The sequence below is a fragment of the Lepidochelys kempii genome, chromosome 8 (assembly GCF_965140285.1).
Source record: "Lepidochelys kempii isolate rLepKem1 chromosome 8, rLepKem1.hap1, whole genome shotgun sequence".
NCBI lineage: Eukaryota > Metazoa > Chordata > Testudines > Cheloniidae > Lepidochelys > Lepidochelys kempii.
Window position 1 is genome coordinate 49597160 of NC_136387.1, and position 19655 is coordinate 49616814.

General features: G+C 44.5%; 1 protein-coding gene across 1 annotated transcript; it reads right to left on the reverse strand.

Annotated features, from left to right (window-relative positions):
* Nucleotides 1-4616: 4616 nt before the first annotated feature.
* MRPS14 (mitochondrial ribosomal protein S14) lies at nucleotides 4617-10649 on the reverse strand. Its single transcript, XM_073356458.1, has 3 exons — nucleotides 10565-10649; nucleotides 8846-9004; nucleotides 4617-5151 (listed from the first exon to the last, which is right to left on the reverse strand). The coding sequence occupies exons 1-3, from the start codon at nucleotides 10625-10627 to the stop codon at nucleotides 4969-4971; spliced, it is 405 nt and encodes a 134-aa protein (XP_073212559.1). The 5' UTR covers nucleotides 10628-10649; the 3' UTR covers nucleotides 4617-4968.
* Nucleotides 10650-19655: the final 9006 nt, after the last annotated feature.

A 19655-nucleotide genomic window follows, 5' to 3' on the forward strand; every position in this document is an offset into this window, starting at 1 on the left:
TTTCTTTCCGTCAAGTGGTTTCCTCCTCTTCCCTGAAGAGTAGAAAGTATTTGTATCGCTTCCCTCCCCAAGAGCTTTTCATTGGTCTGCTCATCTGAAAACTGACAATTATGCAAACATTGTAAACAAAAAAAAAACTTAAACTGTTGTGTCAAGTGTCAGAGGGGTAGCCGTGTTAGTCTGGATCTGTAAAAGTGGCAAAGAGTCCTGTGGCACCTTATAGACTAACAGACCTATTGGAGCATAAGCTTTCATGGGTGAATACCCACTTCGTCGGATGCATGTAGTGGAAATTTCCAGAGGCAGGTATAAATATGCAAGAAAGAATCAGGCTAGGGATAACGAGGTTAGTTCAGTCAGGGAGGATGAGGCTAAACTTCTTTTAGCAGTTGAGGTGTGAACACCAAGGGAGGAGAAACTGCTTTTGTCATTGGCTAGCCATTCACCGTCTTTGTTTAATCCTGAGCTGATGGTGTCAAATTTGCAAATGAACTGAAGCTCAGCAGTTTCTTTTTGAAGCCTGGTCCTGAAGTTTTTTTGCTGCAGGATGGCTACCTTGTGTGTTAGTCACCATGTCATTTGGCTGCCTTTGGCTATTTGGTTCCTAGCCCTAATGTATTAACCCAGCTTAAGCGACTTTCTACATGCAGGAAGCAGGAGAAACTGTCAAACAAACCTCAAAAGGACAGACATGTCTAAATAGCTGAAGACAGCTTAATTATAAGAGTGGAATCTGCATCTTTGACTAGTTATTGGTTCATTGAGCTGAAAAGTAGCTCTTACCTACCGTTCTTTACAGAAGAGCAATGGCAAGAATCCTGTAGAAAGCATGCTGAGCAGATACCTGTTGCTAGTCAAGAGACTTGCTTAAGCGCACCCAGGAGAAGGTGAATGTGACCAGCTTATCCAGCATCTGCCTGCAGCAGGCAATCCACCCATTTTTCCAACCGCCTCCCCAAAATGCAGGAGACACAGCTGAGTAACAGCAGTGCAGTTAGTAGCCATAAAAAGGAAAGATGCAAGAACAATGTCTGGACTAGCACAAGGCAGAAGCGTAACTATTCTCTACCCTTTGTAAAGTTCTTGATCATTGACAGGAAGGTTCTGTACCAAACTAATGAATTAATAAGTTGCTATAAGCATGACCCCCTTTCTTTAAAAAAGGTGGTGCTGTCTACCAGAGCACAGTACAACTGTTGACTTTCTCCCACCCTACTTTGAGTTGTTTAGGAGCCTACAGGTCAACAGAATTAAGTATTAGACCCCATGTTGGTTAATGTGTGGAATTCATTGTAGCTTCCCATATTAGCAGCAGGAAGCTGCTCAACCATTGCTGTGATAGAACATGAGCCTCTGCAGGCCTCGCAACTGGTAGAATGTGGGTAAAAGGTAGGATCAAACACACGCTCCTCCCAGCAATGTGAGGGATGGGGAAGGCATCACAGAACAGGAAGGGGGCAGGGATCTTGTACACCCCAAAACATCTCCTTGAATGTGGGGGTGTTACCTGTCAGCTCTATATTCTTGGGGAACCAGGGTGCAGTACCTAGCCTGTCTGACTCACAAAAGACCTCCCCCCTCCCCCACAGTCTTTGCTTGAAGCAAAAACAATCAGAAGAAAGACTTACAAAAAGCAATGAAAAGGCCATAGGAGACACACCTAAACACTGGGACAAAGGGTGACAGGATTAAGGAAACTCCCCTAGCCTCATTTGCATCGAAGATGGGACAGGGCGGCATCTCCATTAGCATCCAGAATGGAGAACAGAGATTCCAAGGCAAGAACTGCATAGAACTCTGGGACCAAAAAAGCAGGGAAGCACTGCATGATGGGGAATCTGTGCTCCACGCCTGCATACACCCAGCTCAGTAGTTATCAGACCAATTCTAGTAATAATCCTTTATTGGTATCCAAAATAGTGAAGCTCTCTAATTGCATTGGGAGCTCCCTCCAAGGAACACTGCCCAGAGCCAGGAATGATCAGTTTTGCCTAGTCTGAACAAAACTACTTTGGTATACTCCCTTGAGCCATCAGTTCACCCATAAACAAATCTAGTGTGTTGTTTCTCTACAAAAACTCCTACCCATGCTCAAGTAAGTGTTCTGATGCCTGGATCCAAAATCTGTATCAGTTCTATTGGGACTTAATCTTCTCCTGAACGTGCTGGGGGCTCTACCTGTCTCCAGCACTCCAGACCCTCAGCTACCACCACCACCACCTGGAACCTCCAATTGATTCAAGCTTCATGGAGTGGTGAGAACCCAGCTCTCTCTCGCTAGGTATAGCCTTCTGACCCTGACTTGTGTGATCAGTCAGTTTTCTAAACCTGACTTTTATAATCAAATTTAAGTTAGATTTAATAGTATAACTGTTTTGTTTCTTTGGCTCCCCTATGGTTATTACCTGGCAGTAAATAACTTTCATGGTTAAGCTGGTGTGACAAAGTGGGAATGGTCTTAATGTTTTCTCTGAATACTGTGTTGGTGCCTCAGTTTCCCCTAGGCATTTCTTAAGTAGCTAGGTGGTGGGATAAGGGTATGTGATTGTTAGAGCCCTAGAGGGCCAGTGTGATGGTGTCTGCATAGAGAATCGCCAACACCCTGTCTCCTGGCAACTGATGGCCTGGGCCCCTCTTCTGCAAAGGTGCCAACTGAAGGGGTTGGAGAACAAAGAGATCAGGTGGCCTCCTGACCCGGGAAAGGGACAAAGGTGAGAGGAGGAGAGTTTCCATTTGGAGCTGGTTGGGGAAATGGAGGGAGGCCCAGATGGACTGACCTGACTGAGGGGTCCTGTTCTCTGTACCTACAAGCTCTTCTTTTAGACCGTGTTCCTGTCGGCTAATAAACCTTCTGTTTTACTGGCTGGCTGAGAGTCACGTCTGACTCTGGAATTGGGGTGCGGGCCCACTGGCTTCCTCAGGAGCCCCGCCTGTGCGGACTCGCTGTGGGAAGCGCACCATGCGAGAAGGGGATGCTGAATGCTCCAAGGTCAGCTCCAGGAAGGTCGAAGCTGTGTAAGCTTCTTGCCCTGGAGACAGTCTGCTCAGACAGAGGAGGATCCCCCAGAGTCCTGACTGGCTTTGTATGGAGTAGTTCCAGAGCATTGCCCGGTGACTCCGTGACAGCTGGTTGCTTCTCTCTCTCTCTAGCACCCCCCCCCCCCCCGTGGATGGTTTTTGGCTTTCTCATTTTCCCTGCAGCAACACTCCTCGTACCTAAGCTAAAGATCCCTGCAGCACCCAAAAATCCTGTGGGGTTTGCTTATCAAGTGGGTTACTATCAGAACAATTGTAACATGGAAGTGAAGATAGGGACATGCTGAACCTGGGACATATGAAGGTGGCAGCTTGGAAGTGCTGCTCAACCCAGTCTGCTGAGTCCAGGAGCAAATAAGGGTGGCAGATTGAAAGTGCTGCTCAGGCATACTCTACTCCAGTGTGGTGCCCATGGCATATGAGGGTGACAGCTTGGAGATGCTGTTCGACCCAGCCTGCTGAATCCAAGGGCCTATGAGGGTGACAGCTTGGGACATATAAGAGGTCAGCTTGGGAGTGCTGATTAACTCGGTCCTCTCAGATGCACTCTGTTAACGTGTGTGTGTGTTCGTCTGATTCTGGGGCTGGAAGAACCGAGCCCTGGGGAACCTAGGTCCTGCAGGATAACTCCACTGGCAGGGAACTTGCAGCAGGGAACTTGCAGCAGGGAGCAGAGCTCCATATGAGGACACAAGCAGTACATTGAAAGAAGTACAGAATGTGCTCCCCTTCCCCCCCCCCCACCCCAAAGAGTAACCCTAATAAATGAGCATTCCCCAAAGTAATTGGAAAATCTGGTAACAAGGGCTACTGCCAAATTCATTACCCGTGCTGCTTCACCACAGCAGTGAGGATGGCCTCTGCATACACTGCCTACAGCAGGGTATTCCTTTGCAGTGTGAAGGGAGGGAAGCCACAGGCCGTGACTAGCTCCCTAGTGCAGTACTCCCAGTGCCACATTCCTTTCCCACGGTCTACTGCAACAGGAGAGGGAGGCTGAGTACACACTGCAGCAGTATAGCTCTGATTGCAGGAGGCAGCAGCTCTCTGCTCTTCCTCCCCTGTGCCCCAAAGCAGATGTAGCATTTGATGTTAGCTCACCTAACTCCGAAGGGATATGATGCTCTTGTTCCTATTTTGCAGATGAAGGAAAAACTAAGGCCCGGAGATGTTAGTTCAGTGAAATGATTCAGGGGGTTGATAAGAGAACAAGGCCTAGGATCCAGGTCATTTACCCTGGCCTGCTCTTGGACTACGGCACCAGGCTCCCTAACTGCACGAAGGAGAAGAACTTCAGTACACTTCAGCTCAATGGGGTGTTTGTCCACTGTCAGCCTAGCCTGCCCCTAACGTACAGATAAATTGAACAGGTGTAGTGTTTAAATACCTTAACTGAGGGTGAGCACACTTTCAGCTACTTGGCCGGAGTAGTTGGAGCTTGTCTTCATATTCACTGCAGCATACGTCCCTGCTACATTGTGTGATTCCTTGTTTTTAGTGATACTTTTGAGCAGATAACTGTGCAAAAGAGGTCATTGCAATCTGAATGTAAAGAGCGAACAGGAATCACTGAACAAGTCTTGTACTGTAATGTGTTTTTAATTTAGATGTTCCTTTTAGTTACAAATCCCAGCTTGGTTTTATAACAGGGTAGCAGCTCTTCCTGGCAAAATAAAACTGCCTCTAGCACAGCCTGGCTTGGTGCATTCCTATTCGCCCCTTATCCCATATCTCTTTGCCATCAGATTTGCAATAGTCCCCTCACAGTGGTATCCCAGTGACAGAACCTCTCTGTCCCCTCCCCCTACTTGTTTCTGGTATGTTCATGCTGGACTTTAAACAAAAGGACAGTCTTGCTTTTTCAGTTACAGGAATGCATAAATTGGGCCCAGTCTCCGCTTTTTGACTGAGCAAACAAGTCCTAGTGGTGATTTACCACATAGCTCTCTGTATCCCAGACATCTGATTGTGGTCAGCCAGGTGGCGGAAAACAATTCGACTAAGCCTCCAGCGCCGCTTCACGCCTCGTGGACGGGATGTCAGGACACATCTATTCCGGATCCTCACAGGGCAGCTGTCACGTGGCAGGGCAGCAATCTCTTTATCAGCTATTTCCTGGAGCCAAAGGAAGGGCAATTACACACACACACCCTGAAGTTGCTATGCTGTATTTTGCCCAGGGTTATCTTTTTTAAGACAGTTTAGTGAATGGGGTATAGATGGACAGGCCTGAAGGCTTCCTTACCCACAGCAGAGGTACCAGCATGTGCCTCCTTCCTACCCTGGAGCCACTACCTCTCAACTAATGAGAGGGAAGTTTGCTCTCCATGCTCTTCTAGGTTCTCTCTCCTCAGACTTCCCATGGGATTTAATGGTTCCACTTGCTGGATGAGGGCCCGGCTCCATTAGGAACTGAAAAGTGTCCTCATGTATTTCACCCAAGTCACTGAACAGTCCAGTTGGACAATTACCAATTGTCAATAGTGTCTATGTTAGAGGGTGGGCTGGCCCTTTAAGGGAGTTGGACTCAGCCCCATCTGTTTCATGTTAGTTACCTCCCCAGCTGAGAGGCTTCCAGGCAGATAAAGGAGTCTGTTCAGTTGGGGAGAAAGACCTACAATAAGCAGGACAATTCTTGCAGGGGACCCAGTATCAGAAGAGACTAGGGAAGGTGTCTCAACTCCAGCCAGAAGGAAGGACCTGGTGGGAGCAGCCTGCAGGGAGGGGCAGGAGTAGAAGCTGTAAGAAGAAGAAGAGGCTTGAAAAAACCAGCAGGAGTTGGGTTTTGACAAAGAACTGTTGAGCCCAGCAAGGGGCTGTGAATCTGGTAATCAGGGAGAGGCTTGTTTTGAAGTAAGTTGACATTTGGACTGTAATGTTTTTATATCCCAAACTCCAAGAAGAGGTGTCTGATTCAGAAGAATCTGGATACAGTCACATTGGGAAACCCAAAACAGGGAAACTGAGGCAGTGGCAGGGTCTAATGCTGGATCAGGTAAAATGGTGTTGCATTCAATTACTGTTTCCCTGAGGCTTGCAGTACCCTTGCAAAATTTCCTTCTCCTAAAAAGGTCATGTGATGTCAAAGGGATAAAAGGTCAAGAAACGGCACAGATGACCTACTTCTGTTTCTTACCTTTGCAAAGTCAGTGTAACTGTATGTTTTACCTTCAAACCAGATGCTTCAGAGCTTTATGTACAAAGCCTAATACTTTCAAACAACCCTACAAGAACAAGCCAGTGCAACCACATTGGGGAGTGAAGGTAGGTAGTTAGGGAAACAAGTCTTTAAGGAAATACATTTCAAGCCACAATTTGTCACAGATAGCAAAAAATGATTTTAGAAAATAGTGTCCTTTAAATTAGCAAATTAAATGTAAACTGCCATTTTTCAATAGGGAGTTTGTAGCATCAGCTTTTTATGGCAGTTTACATTTAATTTGTTAATTTAATTTTATATTTTCCACATTACAGCTACAACAGATAGACAAGTCTGATTTGTACAGTGGAGTTGCTCAGAATTAACTGGTGCCTTTCTGAAGCTACTCAAAGAGGAACAGATTCTGAAAGGCATATATCTGGAGCCTGTTGCTTAAGTGTTTCTTTAGAGCCCAAGTATCACGCTGTGGAAAGCAACAGCGTGGATCTTATTTTCCATGCTCCTCTTCCCTAGTTCTGAAGACTAGTAGGGGCACTAGAATGACAAGGAGATTTTATACTGAACAGTTCATTCCCCACCTTAAGTCACATTCACTACTACAGTAGCTAGCTGTGACTCTGAAAGATGACCACCACTACCTGGGGAATAGCATGAGCAGATAAACCAATAGAAATCCTTGTTTTTATACAAAATGTCCACTGCAGGCTGGTGCTACCTCAATACTGGTAGGTGAATATGCCATGTAAAGACCAGCTCATAGCAATGAGAACAATGCATGGTATATCTCACTCAAAAGGGTAGGTAAAGCCATCTCTGTGAAGGAAACTCCACAGAAAATGGAGAGAGAGAGAAGGAAGACAGACTGAAACCAGGACACAATGAGTATGTTCCCCATGAGGTATCAATTGTTCCTTTGGTCTGAATTAGTTTCTATTAGGAAATGAGTTTATATCCTAGTTATATGAGCAACCACCCAGAAAATACTAGAGCACTCACTCATCCAGAGAAGTCAGAAGGTTCCCTACTACAAATCAACTCTTTCTGCACCCCTTTAACAAACCAGTCAGAGCAGAATCCTAACTTATTCCCACGATCACCCCTCACAGCAACAGCTCGGGTGCATTATTCCCTGGTAAGTCTATAAAGATTGCTAGCTTTATTTTAGAGTATAAATAAAGCTTCCAGACAAATAACTGCTGAAGACAGAATTCTGAGGAGAAGTCTTGCTTCCTGTTCTCTCAGTGCCTCATTCGTTTGAGTCAGCATCTCCTGTTGTAAATGCTGGCACTGGGAAATAAGGAAACTGATGGCTTAGCTAGGGGGGAAAAAGCTACCTCCAGTAGGATGTTTTAACTACAGAGTTAGATCAGCAGCACTTATCTTTCTCCCTTTTTCCCCACTCTAGCAATTTCTATAGCCCTGGTGACGCCTGCAGGCTCTATTAGGGTTTTCAGATGGGTGGGTTGAGGTAGTGGTGACTAGACAATAAAAATCCAGAAATTTATATCTAAAGGTCCTGATCCTGGAAAGACTTGTAAAAGTCTAATTTTAATAGGGCACACAGCCCTTTGAAATCAATGAGACTATTTACCCATATGCTTAATCTCAAATATGTAAGTCTTTGCAGAATCACGTCCCAAGATTTTAAAGTAGTGCGGGAGCAGAAATCAGCCTGGATGTACAGCATTTCTTTAGGACCTAGTAAACTAGACCTGTAGTGAGCAAAACTATGGGGCACACCCCCCAGGGGGGCACAGAGGAACGTGCAGAGCTGAGTGGCAATGCCAGACAGCTTGTGCCAGCCCCCTTGGGGGCAAGGAGGGAGCACCTCCACCCGAGTCACCTCAGTGGGCCACCTAGCCCATGGGTCAGTGTGCCGTGCCAATTTCTGCTCCCAGCATCCTCTGTGCAGAGTGCTGGCTCCACCCCCAGGCTGAAAACCCAAGAGGGGAGGGGGCAGGTATTGGCCCTGCCCTAGCAGTGCAGCCTGTCTGCAAGGTAGAAGCAGCCTGCAGCTGAGGAAGCCTTGGCTGTGCAGTAATGGAGGGTGAGGCACAGACAGATTCCATAAATGGTAAGTGGGGATGCAACTGGAAAAGTTTGTATACCACTGAACTAGACAGTGAACCTCCCATACCTAAAGGGGAAATGGCCCTCACACACCCATTAGTGACAGTTACAGAAGGAAAAACAAGACTCCAGGAACATCCATAGGAACAATGAGGCTGTTCACTGTACCCCTGCAGGACATAACCACTTCCTGTTCTAATAACCTCTGATGACTTCTGATTTTAGCAGTGGCAAAGGAGTTCCACCCAAGAGATTTTATTCCTGTTAAGAATGACCCAAAAGGGACAAGGCTCTGGAGCTGAGTATCAATACTAAGTAGATGGCTACATGATGTGAAGTGAGCTTGTGAACTAGATGGATGCAGGTATTCTAGACTGACACCCCCCCCCCCCCCCCGAATCTGAAGCCTGGCACTGGCTGCACAATTAGATTCATACAAAGTAGCTTGTGATGCTCAGAGAATGCTGCTGCTGCAGCAGCAGCAGTGTGGGTGTGCATACCTTCTCCCTAAAGTATGTGGGTGTGCATACCATCTCCCTAAATGGTCCCACAAGAAAGTACAGATGGACTTTACTTTACCTGCAGTTCTTTAGGCAGGATGTTATTTTTTCGGAGAGCGTTGATCCGCAACCTCTCATCTGCATATTCATAAGCCATCTTCCGTCTCTTTACATCACGCAGCATTCTCCAGTCTACATAGTAACCCCGCACTTGCCCTCTACAGGGCAAAGGAAATATCTAACAAAAGGGAAAATATAACGGTTAAATCTGCAGCTTCCAGTATTTTATCACTCACCCAATTCCAAATATTGCTTATTCCAATTTACTCTTTCTAGCATCTACCTCATTTGGATTCAATCACTGCCTTCACTGACTCCTCTGGTCTTCAGGCCTGACAATACTGGCAAGTCACCCTCTTCACGCATCCAGGGAATTTAATCCTGTAGCTCAGCAAATCACACCAGCTAGCTCTGTTGTTGGCCTGGCCTAGGTCATGAAATTCTATCATGTCTAAGCACACAATTGTTGACAACTGTGATCTGTCATGTTTAACAATCAGTGTGGACCAGGACAAACTGTATGTAGTTTCAAGTGTTAACATGGTTGTTGACAGCTATGTTCAAACACAAAATTCTGTAGCATAGACAAGGCCTGCAGGATCATACATCCTAGCACAGGTGTGTTTTACACAGCATACAATGGAGTCTTTTAAGACTGTCAAGATTTAAATACACAGTCCATAGTCATAATAAAATGCCCTACTAGCATGTAGCACAAGGAGACTTTGATCTTGGCTAAGGCACGACTGGAATAGAAATCATCATAATAAATAAAAGGGCTGTTGGCACCTCCTAGAACCTGTAGAAAAAAATCCAGGTTTTTTCAGGGGTGTGTTTTTTTGTTTGTTTTTTGGTGCTGGGATCCAGTGTATTTTTGGCTAAGATCAAGTATCAGTAGTCTCTTGGCCTATCAAAGACCATGATCAAGTGTCTTGATGTTTTTGGTCTTTTGGCCTCGAGATGAAAACCTTGTCTGTGTCTCTTAGATAATATTTTTACTGCACAGTCTAAGTTATATCTGTTTAATAGCCTATACAGTCTCAATAGAGGATATATCATGTGAGACACACACACATCAAATATCCTAAAGGGCCTTTTCTATTTCTAGCTGCTAAACTCTCTTCCCTTGTTTTTTTTATCACTAGGCATCTTTCTGTGAAAACAGGATTTTTTCTGTAGCTGACTCTCTTTTCCTGCTGCTGGTTCTTCACCTGCAGTAGTCTGGAAAGGTTGAGAGCCACTGTCCTAGACAACACTGCCACTAAAGCCAAGTGGCACACGCCACAAAATGCTTCTCCAGACACGCCACCAATCCTTCCCGCCTAAATTAACCGACCTGAAGCCAGGAAGACCGCACTTCACCCAGGGGCGAACCCAGCGGGACAGCCCGTGCGCTGCACGGAGAGCTGAAGATGAGACACAGACCAACCCAGGGGAGGGACGTGGGCCGCTACGCAGCGCCGCAGAGAGAGGGCACCGGGCAAGGGTATAAAGGCTGCCGGGGGCAGGGAGTGGGGGCACTAGGTAGGGACTGAAGGGGACCAATGGGGATGGACCGGGGGCAGGGGGGCACCGAGGAGCACGGATGGGGGCAGGGGCAAGGGCAAGCAGAGAGGCTGGGCTAGGGGGCCAGTCGGTGGCGGGACAGTGACCGGGGGCCCGGGACAGGGAAGTTACCAGCCCCAGCGCGAGCCCCGGGGAGTCCCCGAGCCAGGCGCTGCCGCCCGACGGGCCTGACCTGCCGAGCGGCCCGCAGCGCCCAGCCCAGCATGGAGGCCGCCATCTTCCCCGCCTGGCGCATGCGCCTCCAGCCACCCGTCGGGCGGAGGGAAGGAGGGGAGCGGGGAGGCGAGGCGTTGTGGGAGGGGGAGGAAGAGGAGTATGGGGGAGGGGTGGTTTGGGAGGCGTGGGGGAGGAAGGGAGGTTTGGGGTAGGGAGGGGGGCTTTGGAGGGGGATTTAAGGGAGTTTGGGGGGAGGGAGAGGTTTGGTGGAACCAGGCAGAGCCATGGTTTTCGATAATAGGACACATTGTTCATTTCCCTTCTGCAGCCCAGCCCCTGGCATTTCTCCTATTTCAGGCCCAGGGGACCAAGCTGCTGACCTATGTGACAGAGTGAAATCCACAGGAGGTGAAAGCTCCTGGCCAGGAGTGGGAGATCCTGTCCCGTCTCCCCGTGAAGCCTGGAGTTCACAGCCCCGAATGGCACCCTTCGAGTTTGTCAGTCTCTGCCAGCGTGCTCAGTGCTGTTATGAACAAAGGGGGACACAGGCCCTGTTCCGTGGGTGATGCCCCACATAACAGGCTCAACTAAAGAGATGAGCCCCAGAGGTGTCTGTGACAAATTAACCATTAGACCTATGCAAGCAGCTGGGCTCCTCTGGCTAGTCTGTCTAGCTATAGAGCATGTCAGGCTTCCCCATGCTCTGCTCAGACCTGTGGCATTATGGGGTCACTCCTGCTTTACTTCCTCCATGTGCTGAGACTTCCCCACACCCATGGGCAGCAGTATTGCCACCATGTACACCATACACACTCTTTAGACATGGATGGCCTGATGTTCCTTTGCTTTCTGTAGAGAACATAAAGATGCACACAAGGGTGTGCATCTGGAATTGGGACAAATTCCCAACATAGACAAGGCCAAAGATAAGGAGGAAAGTCAGCACTGTGCTGGGGAAGGGAGAGGAATCCCTAGTTCCTGATCTTGTTGCAGCTGCTTCTATACACAGAGACCAAAGAAGAGCTGGGTTAGACTTGCTATATCTGCTTCCCAATGAGAGTGAAGATACTATAGTACTTTCAGAGTCCATCATTACCGAGGCTGCTGGCAACCCATTACCACTGCAGGGCTGATGAGAACTCTTGCCACCACTCTCGGAGTAAAAGGGGTGGATCTTTTGCTCTGTATGCCTTTCCTTTTACAGTGAAACTCCACTTTAAAGTGCTTTTGTGTGTGGGGAGCGGGGGGAACCCAAACCTTTTTTGAGGGTTACACTGTGTAGAAACTTCATCCCCGTGCTGATGTCAGTCTGAATAAATACCTCCCTCATTAGATTAAACTAGTAGTCTTTGCAAAACCTCAGGCTAAGCGTTTGTGCAGACCACAAGGATCTGATGTTGGGAGGGGTGAGCTTGTAAAACTGATTGGGATGGAGTTCCAACAGGAAAATATGATGCAATGCAATTCAGCAATACACCACACAATGTGGTCACTTTCCATTTAAGTATGTCTGTGCTGCATGTCCATAATTACTACACATTTGATTTATGGCTCAGTCTCTTTTTCTCATTTCTCTCTTTCTGTTTCTCAAACGTCTTCTTCATCTGCCTGGCTATTCATAGGTCTTGTTCTTGGTTTTTAGTAGCTAATTTACAGTGGCAAGATTTCACACCACCTCAACTCACAAATTTTGATTAAGGATGTGTGGTTTACAGACAAAAGAACAATCATGACCCCTCTCACCAATGAAAAATGACTGGGAAATTCTGCATGTGCTGTGTGTTTCTTCCTGTACTATATTGCCTCAAAAGAGTAACTGCCCTTTTGCACTGTGCGGAATCTCAATCGAGGTGCGTTAAAATAACTTTTTGCTGTAGTAAGCAGAGTTGTGACTTCAGGTGGAACGTATGTTGGGCTCTTCACTTTGAACTCAACCTCTTGATGAAATTAACAATTCATATCTACTGGCTGGAGCATCCAAAAAGTCTTGCCTTTGAAATTATCTCCTTTCACAGGCCTGACGTGCTGCCTTTTGTCCATGTGACAGGTTTCCTGTTGAGACATCTGAGCAGAGGCAGAGGGGTTCCAATGTGTTTCTACGGAAGCGCAGGTTTCAGAGTAACAGCCCTGTTAGTCTGTATTCGCAAAAAAAAAAAGGAGGACTTGTGGCAGACTAACCACTTTATTTGAGCATAAGCTTTCGTGAGCTTATGCTCAAATAAATTGGTTAGTCTCTAATGGAAGCACAGTTCCTTGCGGTTTGAGTCCTGGGGATTGAAGTCTATTTATGCACAGCAGAATCAGTAGCATAATGAACCCTGACTGCTGCCAAAGAACATCAACCTTGTCCATGGCCTGATGAGACTGATTTTATAGTTGAGAGGACAGTTCAATCTGCAGAGCTTATTATATCCTTGATCTCCCTGCCAACCTCGGTGCTACTTGTGGTGGATAGTTTCTGTCAAGCGGATATCTGTCCTCTAGGCACTGGACTGAGACAACTAACTCGCATCACACAGGCTACCAAAGTACCATAATATGGTAGCAATTTTCAGTCACTACTCACCCGATATGGCTCAGGACCAGCAACCAAGAGGTGCAAGGCTCTGGGCTAAATCCTGGCCCAGGCGCTGGCCCCTTTGCACTGCTTGCAGAGCAAAGCAGTGAGAAAGCTGACCTAAGAGGGTAATTGAGGTCTGGTATAGGAGACACTACAACTGTTCTTACATCAAATGAAGATTCCCCTACACCGAGGGAATCCCCCACCACGTGAGGAGCACAAAGCTCTGGAAATATGGGATATCCAGGCTCATGGTCTGCAACTCATAGATTCATAGATTCATAGATATTTAGGTCAGAAGGGACCATTATGATCATCTAGTCTGACCTCCTGCACATTTATGAGCAGTTTGTTGTGAGTATCTGATACTAAAAACTCAAGCTATGTGCATCTGAACACCTAAGTTACGTGTTTCTGGTCCCTGACTGGCTGAATGGAATGCTTAAAATCAAGTTTCTGGTGCTTGCAGAAAGAATGAAATACTTGCTTTTTATAGATATTCTCTAGTATTTGCTTGAATTCTCTGTTTCTGAAAACCTGCTGGCCAGTGAGCTCATTGCTAGAATATTTGTGGAATGCAAATGCAAAAAGGGACACAGACACAGCCAAAGAGATTTTGTTTAAAAAAAATCAAAATAATAATTGTGCATTATTTTTTGCAGCATTTGCTCTGCTTTTGTCCTTCATCAGCTGCAGGGGGCGCTAGTGAGTCCAGATGGAAAATGGGTGGAGGTGATTGTGGGAGGTGCTGTGTATGATGAGTATAATCCTGGGTAGGGGGATATATGAGGAGATTGATGCCCAATTAAAGATATAAAGCAATTCAACAGGACAAACTCAGCTCTGAGTTCTGTTATCACTCTAATTTAAAATCCAGCTCTCCCACTACAATTTAATGTCCCGTTTGACCCATCCAGTGCAGAAACAGTAAATGTGCAGATGTGTACACTCTAATACACACACGCTGCGAAGGCTGCTGAACGAACAGAATGATGATTGCACAACTGGCAGGGCATGTAGGAATCCTGCGGAATATTTGCTATCCTGTACATGTTACTGAGGTGTTGGCTGTAACAATGTGGGGAAGGTTCCATAATTCCCAAGTACTGTGTTTCACCCTTTAGCTTTACTAAATTAGTGATTTAAAATATTTCTTATTAAAAAGCAGGTTATCTTCTCACAAACCTGCGATCCAAATTCTCCTCCCCAGTATAGCCCCTTTATACCGCTCACGAGATGCAACTGGGCCAAGGCAGGACAGGACGGGGCACGTCTGGAGCCATACTGCTGTGCTCCAGCAATTCTTAGCTGGGGATGGTTCCTTGGAGACCATTACCAGCTAGTGTAGTTTAGAGCCTCCCCCATGCTAGAGCTGGAGCTGCTCAGGGGAAAGTACTCATTGGGTAAATACTGCTCTCGAAGCAGTCTGATGGATTGTGATTCTGATGGTCTCTGCCTGTGTGGGCAGAGCCTGCTGGAGTTCTCAGATCAAGTTGAAATCAACCATGCTTATCAGAAAGCATAGTTTTGCCTTTTTCTGAACTATTCTTGGAGTCCTTTCTGCTCTCCTGTTGCAGCAACCATTTGGAAAAAGCAAACGAATATGGCATATCGGAGTCCTTTAAACCAGGAGAGCCAATAGTTTCTTTAATATGGGTCTTCAGCATGTCCTTTAGCATAAACAGTTATGTTCAAGTGATTTCAAACAATGTCCAGAATCTCTTAAAAGTAAGACTTTGAATTCAATTCGCCTTAGCTGACAAAGTTTCCTGAACGTTGTTTTTTCCCCTTCTAGCAGTCCATTGTTGGTGAGAATTCTTTACTCCAACAGCTCAGACATGACACCTTGACTTGCATTCATAGGGAGTGTTTGGAAAAATACACTCAGTGCAATAAAGTGCACCATACTTCATAACAGATCCCAGCAGACGAGAGAAGGAGTGATCAATACATGTCTATGATACTTAGATTTGCATGGTGCCTTGCATTCCAGAACGCTGGAATCCTCAACATCCCCATGAGACAGGTAAGTGTGATTGGGTTAGATTGTGAGCCCATTCTGAGCCAGGGTGGTCCCCTAGTGTAAGTTAGGGACAGCCTGCACTCTAAATTGCTCCAGCTGCCATTGGTTCCAAGAAGCCTGTGTGGTAGATGGGAATCAGCAGGCCCCAGAGACAACCTGGGCATGGCCCCTTTCTCCTGAATATGCCCCCTGTGCCAGCAATAGGAAAAGATGGAGGCATACAAACTAGGCTAGTGGAGAATTGGCCATGGCCAGTTGTGCTGGGCCTCGCTCCCCTAGTGGGGAGACATAAAGTACTGCACAATACTGGAAGATCTGGGCCATTGTCACCATGTCACAGACTGAGAAACTGATATTGAGAAAGATTAATTGACTTGCACAAGGCCATGCAGTATGTCAGAATCGAAAAGGGGCTAGAATGCAGCTACTCCTGGCTCGGAGTCCTATGCTTAGACCATTGGACCATGCTGCTTCCTCTGAATCAGTTCCCTGTAGGCAAAAGATCAAGTGATAATGAATAAAGAAGGCAAGAAGTAAACCCAGAGTTCCAAGCCTCAAAAATAAAAGTACCCAAGACAGCCACTGATTACAATAGGGTTCAATCTGGAGTACTGGAAGGAAGGTGGTTTAACTTTCCCTGGCCCCCCAAAATGGCTCCCCATGTACACAGCAGAAATCTTCTGTCATGCTTGTGTTAGAGCCCCCTTTCCCTCGCTCCCCCTTATGAACTCCCCACTCCTTCAGTGGTGTAGTATCATAAATTCAAAAGATCTCTGCCATTATCAAGCTTGTCATTAGTTTGTGGAAAGAGAAAAGGCGTACTTGTGGCACCTTAGAGACTAACAAATTTATTTGAGCATAAACTTTTGTGAGCTACAGCTCACTTCATTGGATGCATTCAGTGGAAACATTAGCATGTGGGTTTTCCCTAGTGCCTAACAGTTGCCAGACTACACCCAAGAAAATTGCAAAGTCTTGGGTTATGCCCCTTACAAAATCTGTGTGGGCTGCAGGCTTCATTTGAGAACCATTTCAATAACATTTTCAATCATTATGTCGATACAAAGTTAGATTTTTGTTAAAAAGATATTAAATTTTTACAAAAAATTGGCAACATTGTTGACTTTTCCTGTGAAAAATGTGTCTGTTCTTGAAACATTAAAAATTATAGAAAACATTGAAATAGGAATAGAAATATTTAGTTTACCAAAAATCAGGTTTTTGAAATTTTTTATTTATATCATTTTTTAAATCTATTTTTAAGAGGTCCATTTCAAATCTTCTGAAATGAAAAGAGCTTCAATATTCTGAAAATGTTCATGAAAATAGGTTTTTATATTTCAGTCAGCTCTAGTCCTTTGTAAGAATAATGGCTCAGATTCTATGGAACTGTGCCAATTCACTCTAGATTTGCCTTGTTGTAGGTATATAATTTTATTATGTGGGTGATATAAAAGAAGTGGTATCCTTAACTTTTAATTTGCTTTCTTTTAAGTACTTGAGTTTTGCTAATGATGTGATAGATAAAGTGGATGAGGTAATATCTTTATTGGATCAGCTTCTGTTTGTGAAAGAGACACGCTTTTGAGCCCCAGTGTTGTGATTTAATCTTAACTGGTTTTGAAGTGTACTATACTTTTCCTTTTTTTGTGTTGAATACACCCAGGCCTCAGCAAAATAATGCTTTAAAAGTTCTTTTCCATATATGGGACTTCAGAACAATTCTGAGATCTCTGCTCCTGTTTTTGCAAAAATATAAACATCTCCTGGTTTTTAGTCAAAATCTAAACATAAAGTGATAGGGTCTGATAGAATGAGAGAGTGAGACACAGTGAAGAATTTTTCACCATCTCTCAAACCTTCTTCATTCCTTATGAAAAGCTCAGAAGGGAAACACCCAAGTGTCTCTATTGGCTCCTTTCATCTCCTCTGAAGGAGATTTAAACTCCCAGAGGGGAAAAGAGGCATCAGAAGCTGAGCTGGGAAGAGAAGAGCAGTTGCTAACCTTTAGCTTGCTCCAGTTTCCCATTGCAGGTAGCAGCGAAACAGAAGGACCCTACTGCTTATCAGACAGCTGAAGAATATCCTAGAGGTAAGGGGAACATTTTTCTAGTTTCCTTTAGGACAAGAAATGGGAATACTCTTAGATCTTGATGAAGCATAAATAATCATTGTTTTCCCTTTTATAGCATCTTTCACCTGAAGACCTCAAAGCACTTTACAAAATCTAATGAAATAATGACAGGTTTCAGAGTAGCAGCTGTGTTAGTCTGTATCCGCAAAAAGAACAGGAGTACTTGTGGCACCTTAGAGACTAACAAATTTATTAGAGCATAAGCTTTCGTGGGCTACAGCCCACTTCATCGGATGCATAGAATGGAACATTCTTGTTCCATTCTATGCATCCGATGAAGTGGGCTGTAGCCCACGAAAGCTTATGCTCTAATAAATTTGTTAGTCTCTAAGGTGCTACAAGTACTCCTGTTCTTCTAATGAAATAAGCCTTACAACACACCTGTGTGGCAGGTAAACGTTATTAGAATACATATTTCACAGAAAATGGTGTTCCAGTTAATATATATGTTCCAAGTTAAAAGGTTTAAACTTGCTCAAAGTGTTTTCCTTCAAAGAAACAAACATTTAGAGTGAAATGCTATCTCCACTGAAGTCGATGGGAGTTGTCATTGACTTCAGTGGAGTCAGGATTTCACTCCTAGACTGGTTATTTCAGGCTCTGTTGTGTTCTTTACACTTTCTATTTCAGCCACTAATTTCTATGGTTTTTCATTTGTTTTAAAATGCTCTTCCTCTTGCCAGGGGATCATACTGAGGTTGTTTATTCATATTTACATGTTACGACTGCAACACAAACTATCTACCTGCTCAGCAGCCGCTTTCATGCCTTACAGTGCACGTCACTTCACAAACTCCATAGGGCCAAATTATTTGAAGCTCTTTATCATCAGGTCAAATTAAATAGACTGATTCTTTTCCATAATAAGTATTTTATTTATTATACTGTTTATGTCAAAAAGATGACATTCCACTAGCAAAACAAAACTAAAGAAAATAGGCAGACGTGATCAGTTATAATAATTACAAAAATTGTGAATTATATAGCATTTTAAAAAATTCTCTTCTCTTAAAGAGAGAGGCTTACTTTAATAAAATAAAAGAAGTACTTGTGGCACCTTAGAGACTAACCAATTTATTTGAGCATAAGCTTTTTCACTTCATCGGATGCTGTAGCTCACGAAAGCTTATGCTCAAATAAATTGGTTAGTCTCTAAGGTGCCACAAGTACTCCTTTTCTTTTTGCGAATACAGACTAACACGGCTGCTACTCTGAAACCTTTAATAAAATAACAATTAATGACAGGTAAAAACCCCAACCACATACTGAATTAATAATGTAAATATCTGATTGGTAACTAATATATATAATAAAAGGAAGCCTCATAGCTAGTGTTACACCCTTGCTACAAAAACCTTATATTAAACAACTAAGTCAGAAAATAAAAAAAATTAAAAAGCAAAGATGCAGAGATTTTCAAAGCTGTCTAAGGGATTCAGACATAAATCATTCAAACTAATTAGGAAACCAGGTACATACAAAAATGTAGACTTTGTAGAAGAGAAAATGCATGAGAAGAAAAAGATTTATCTGACTGGTTTCCATTCTGTTTTCTAATAACTGAAATCATTCCAAACTTTTGTAGACTTAGGTAAAGAGTCAGTTGGTGAGTGATGTCCTTGAACAAGGCAATAGACTCATGCAAAGAAACAGTCTAACCAAGTTGGATTCGGTTGTACTCAAAGCAGAATATGGTCAGCTCATATTATAACTATAATAACCCATTCCTTTTGGAGCCCAAGATGTGTTTTTGTGTTTCAGAATTAAAATCAGAATTAAACTTGAACGTGCACGCATGCACAAATCACATTCAAAACATCATCCCACACAGGGAAATAAAATTGTTAGGAGCCGCTTTCTACAGGAAATGGTGTTGAAAATAGCAGCATAGCCTCAGTGCAGAAAGTCAAGATGAGAAATTCAGTCATTTACGCTAAATGAAGTTTATGGAAACTCTGTAAAATAAGTAACTTGTCTCTTCAATCCACATGGCTGAGTGCCCCTCTTGACTGGATAAAATGAGTAAATGCATAATAGGAAGCAAATGGCTGGGAGATGGACTAGAATATTAGAGAACTGAATAGATATTTTCCATTTATAGATTCTGTGAAACTTGGGCACAGTGGATATTGGGTATTTTGTGAGGTGCCAAAGTATATAGAAAAACTTCATGAATGAGTTCTGCTTTTCACTGTTGCTGGTGTCTATTTAAGCACTTTTTCATTGGTACAAAGTTGCAATATTAACAACATAAAATGGCCCAGATTCTGCTCTCATTCACGCTAAGATAAATCAGGACAACTTAACTGATTGCAATGGCATTACTTCAGATCTACTCCAGCGTGACTGGGAACAGGATTTTGCCACGTACCTCTGAGGATGCACCCCTT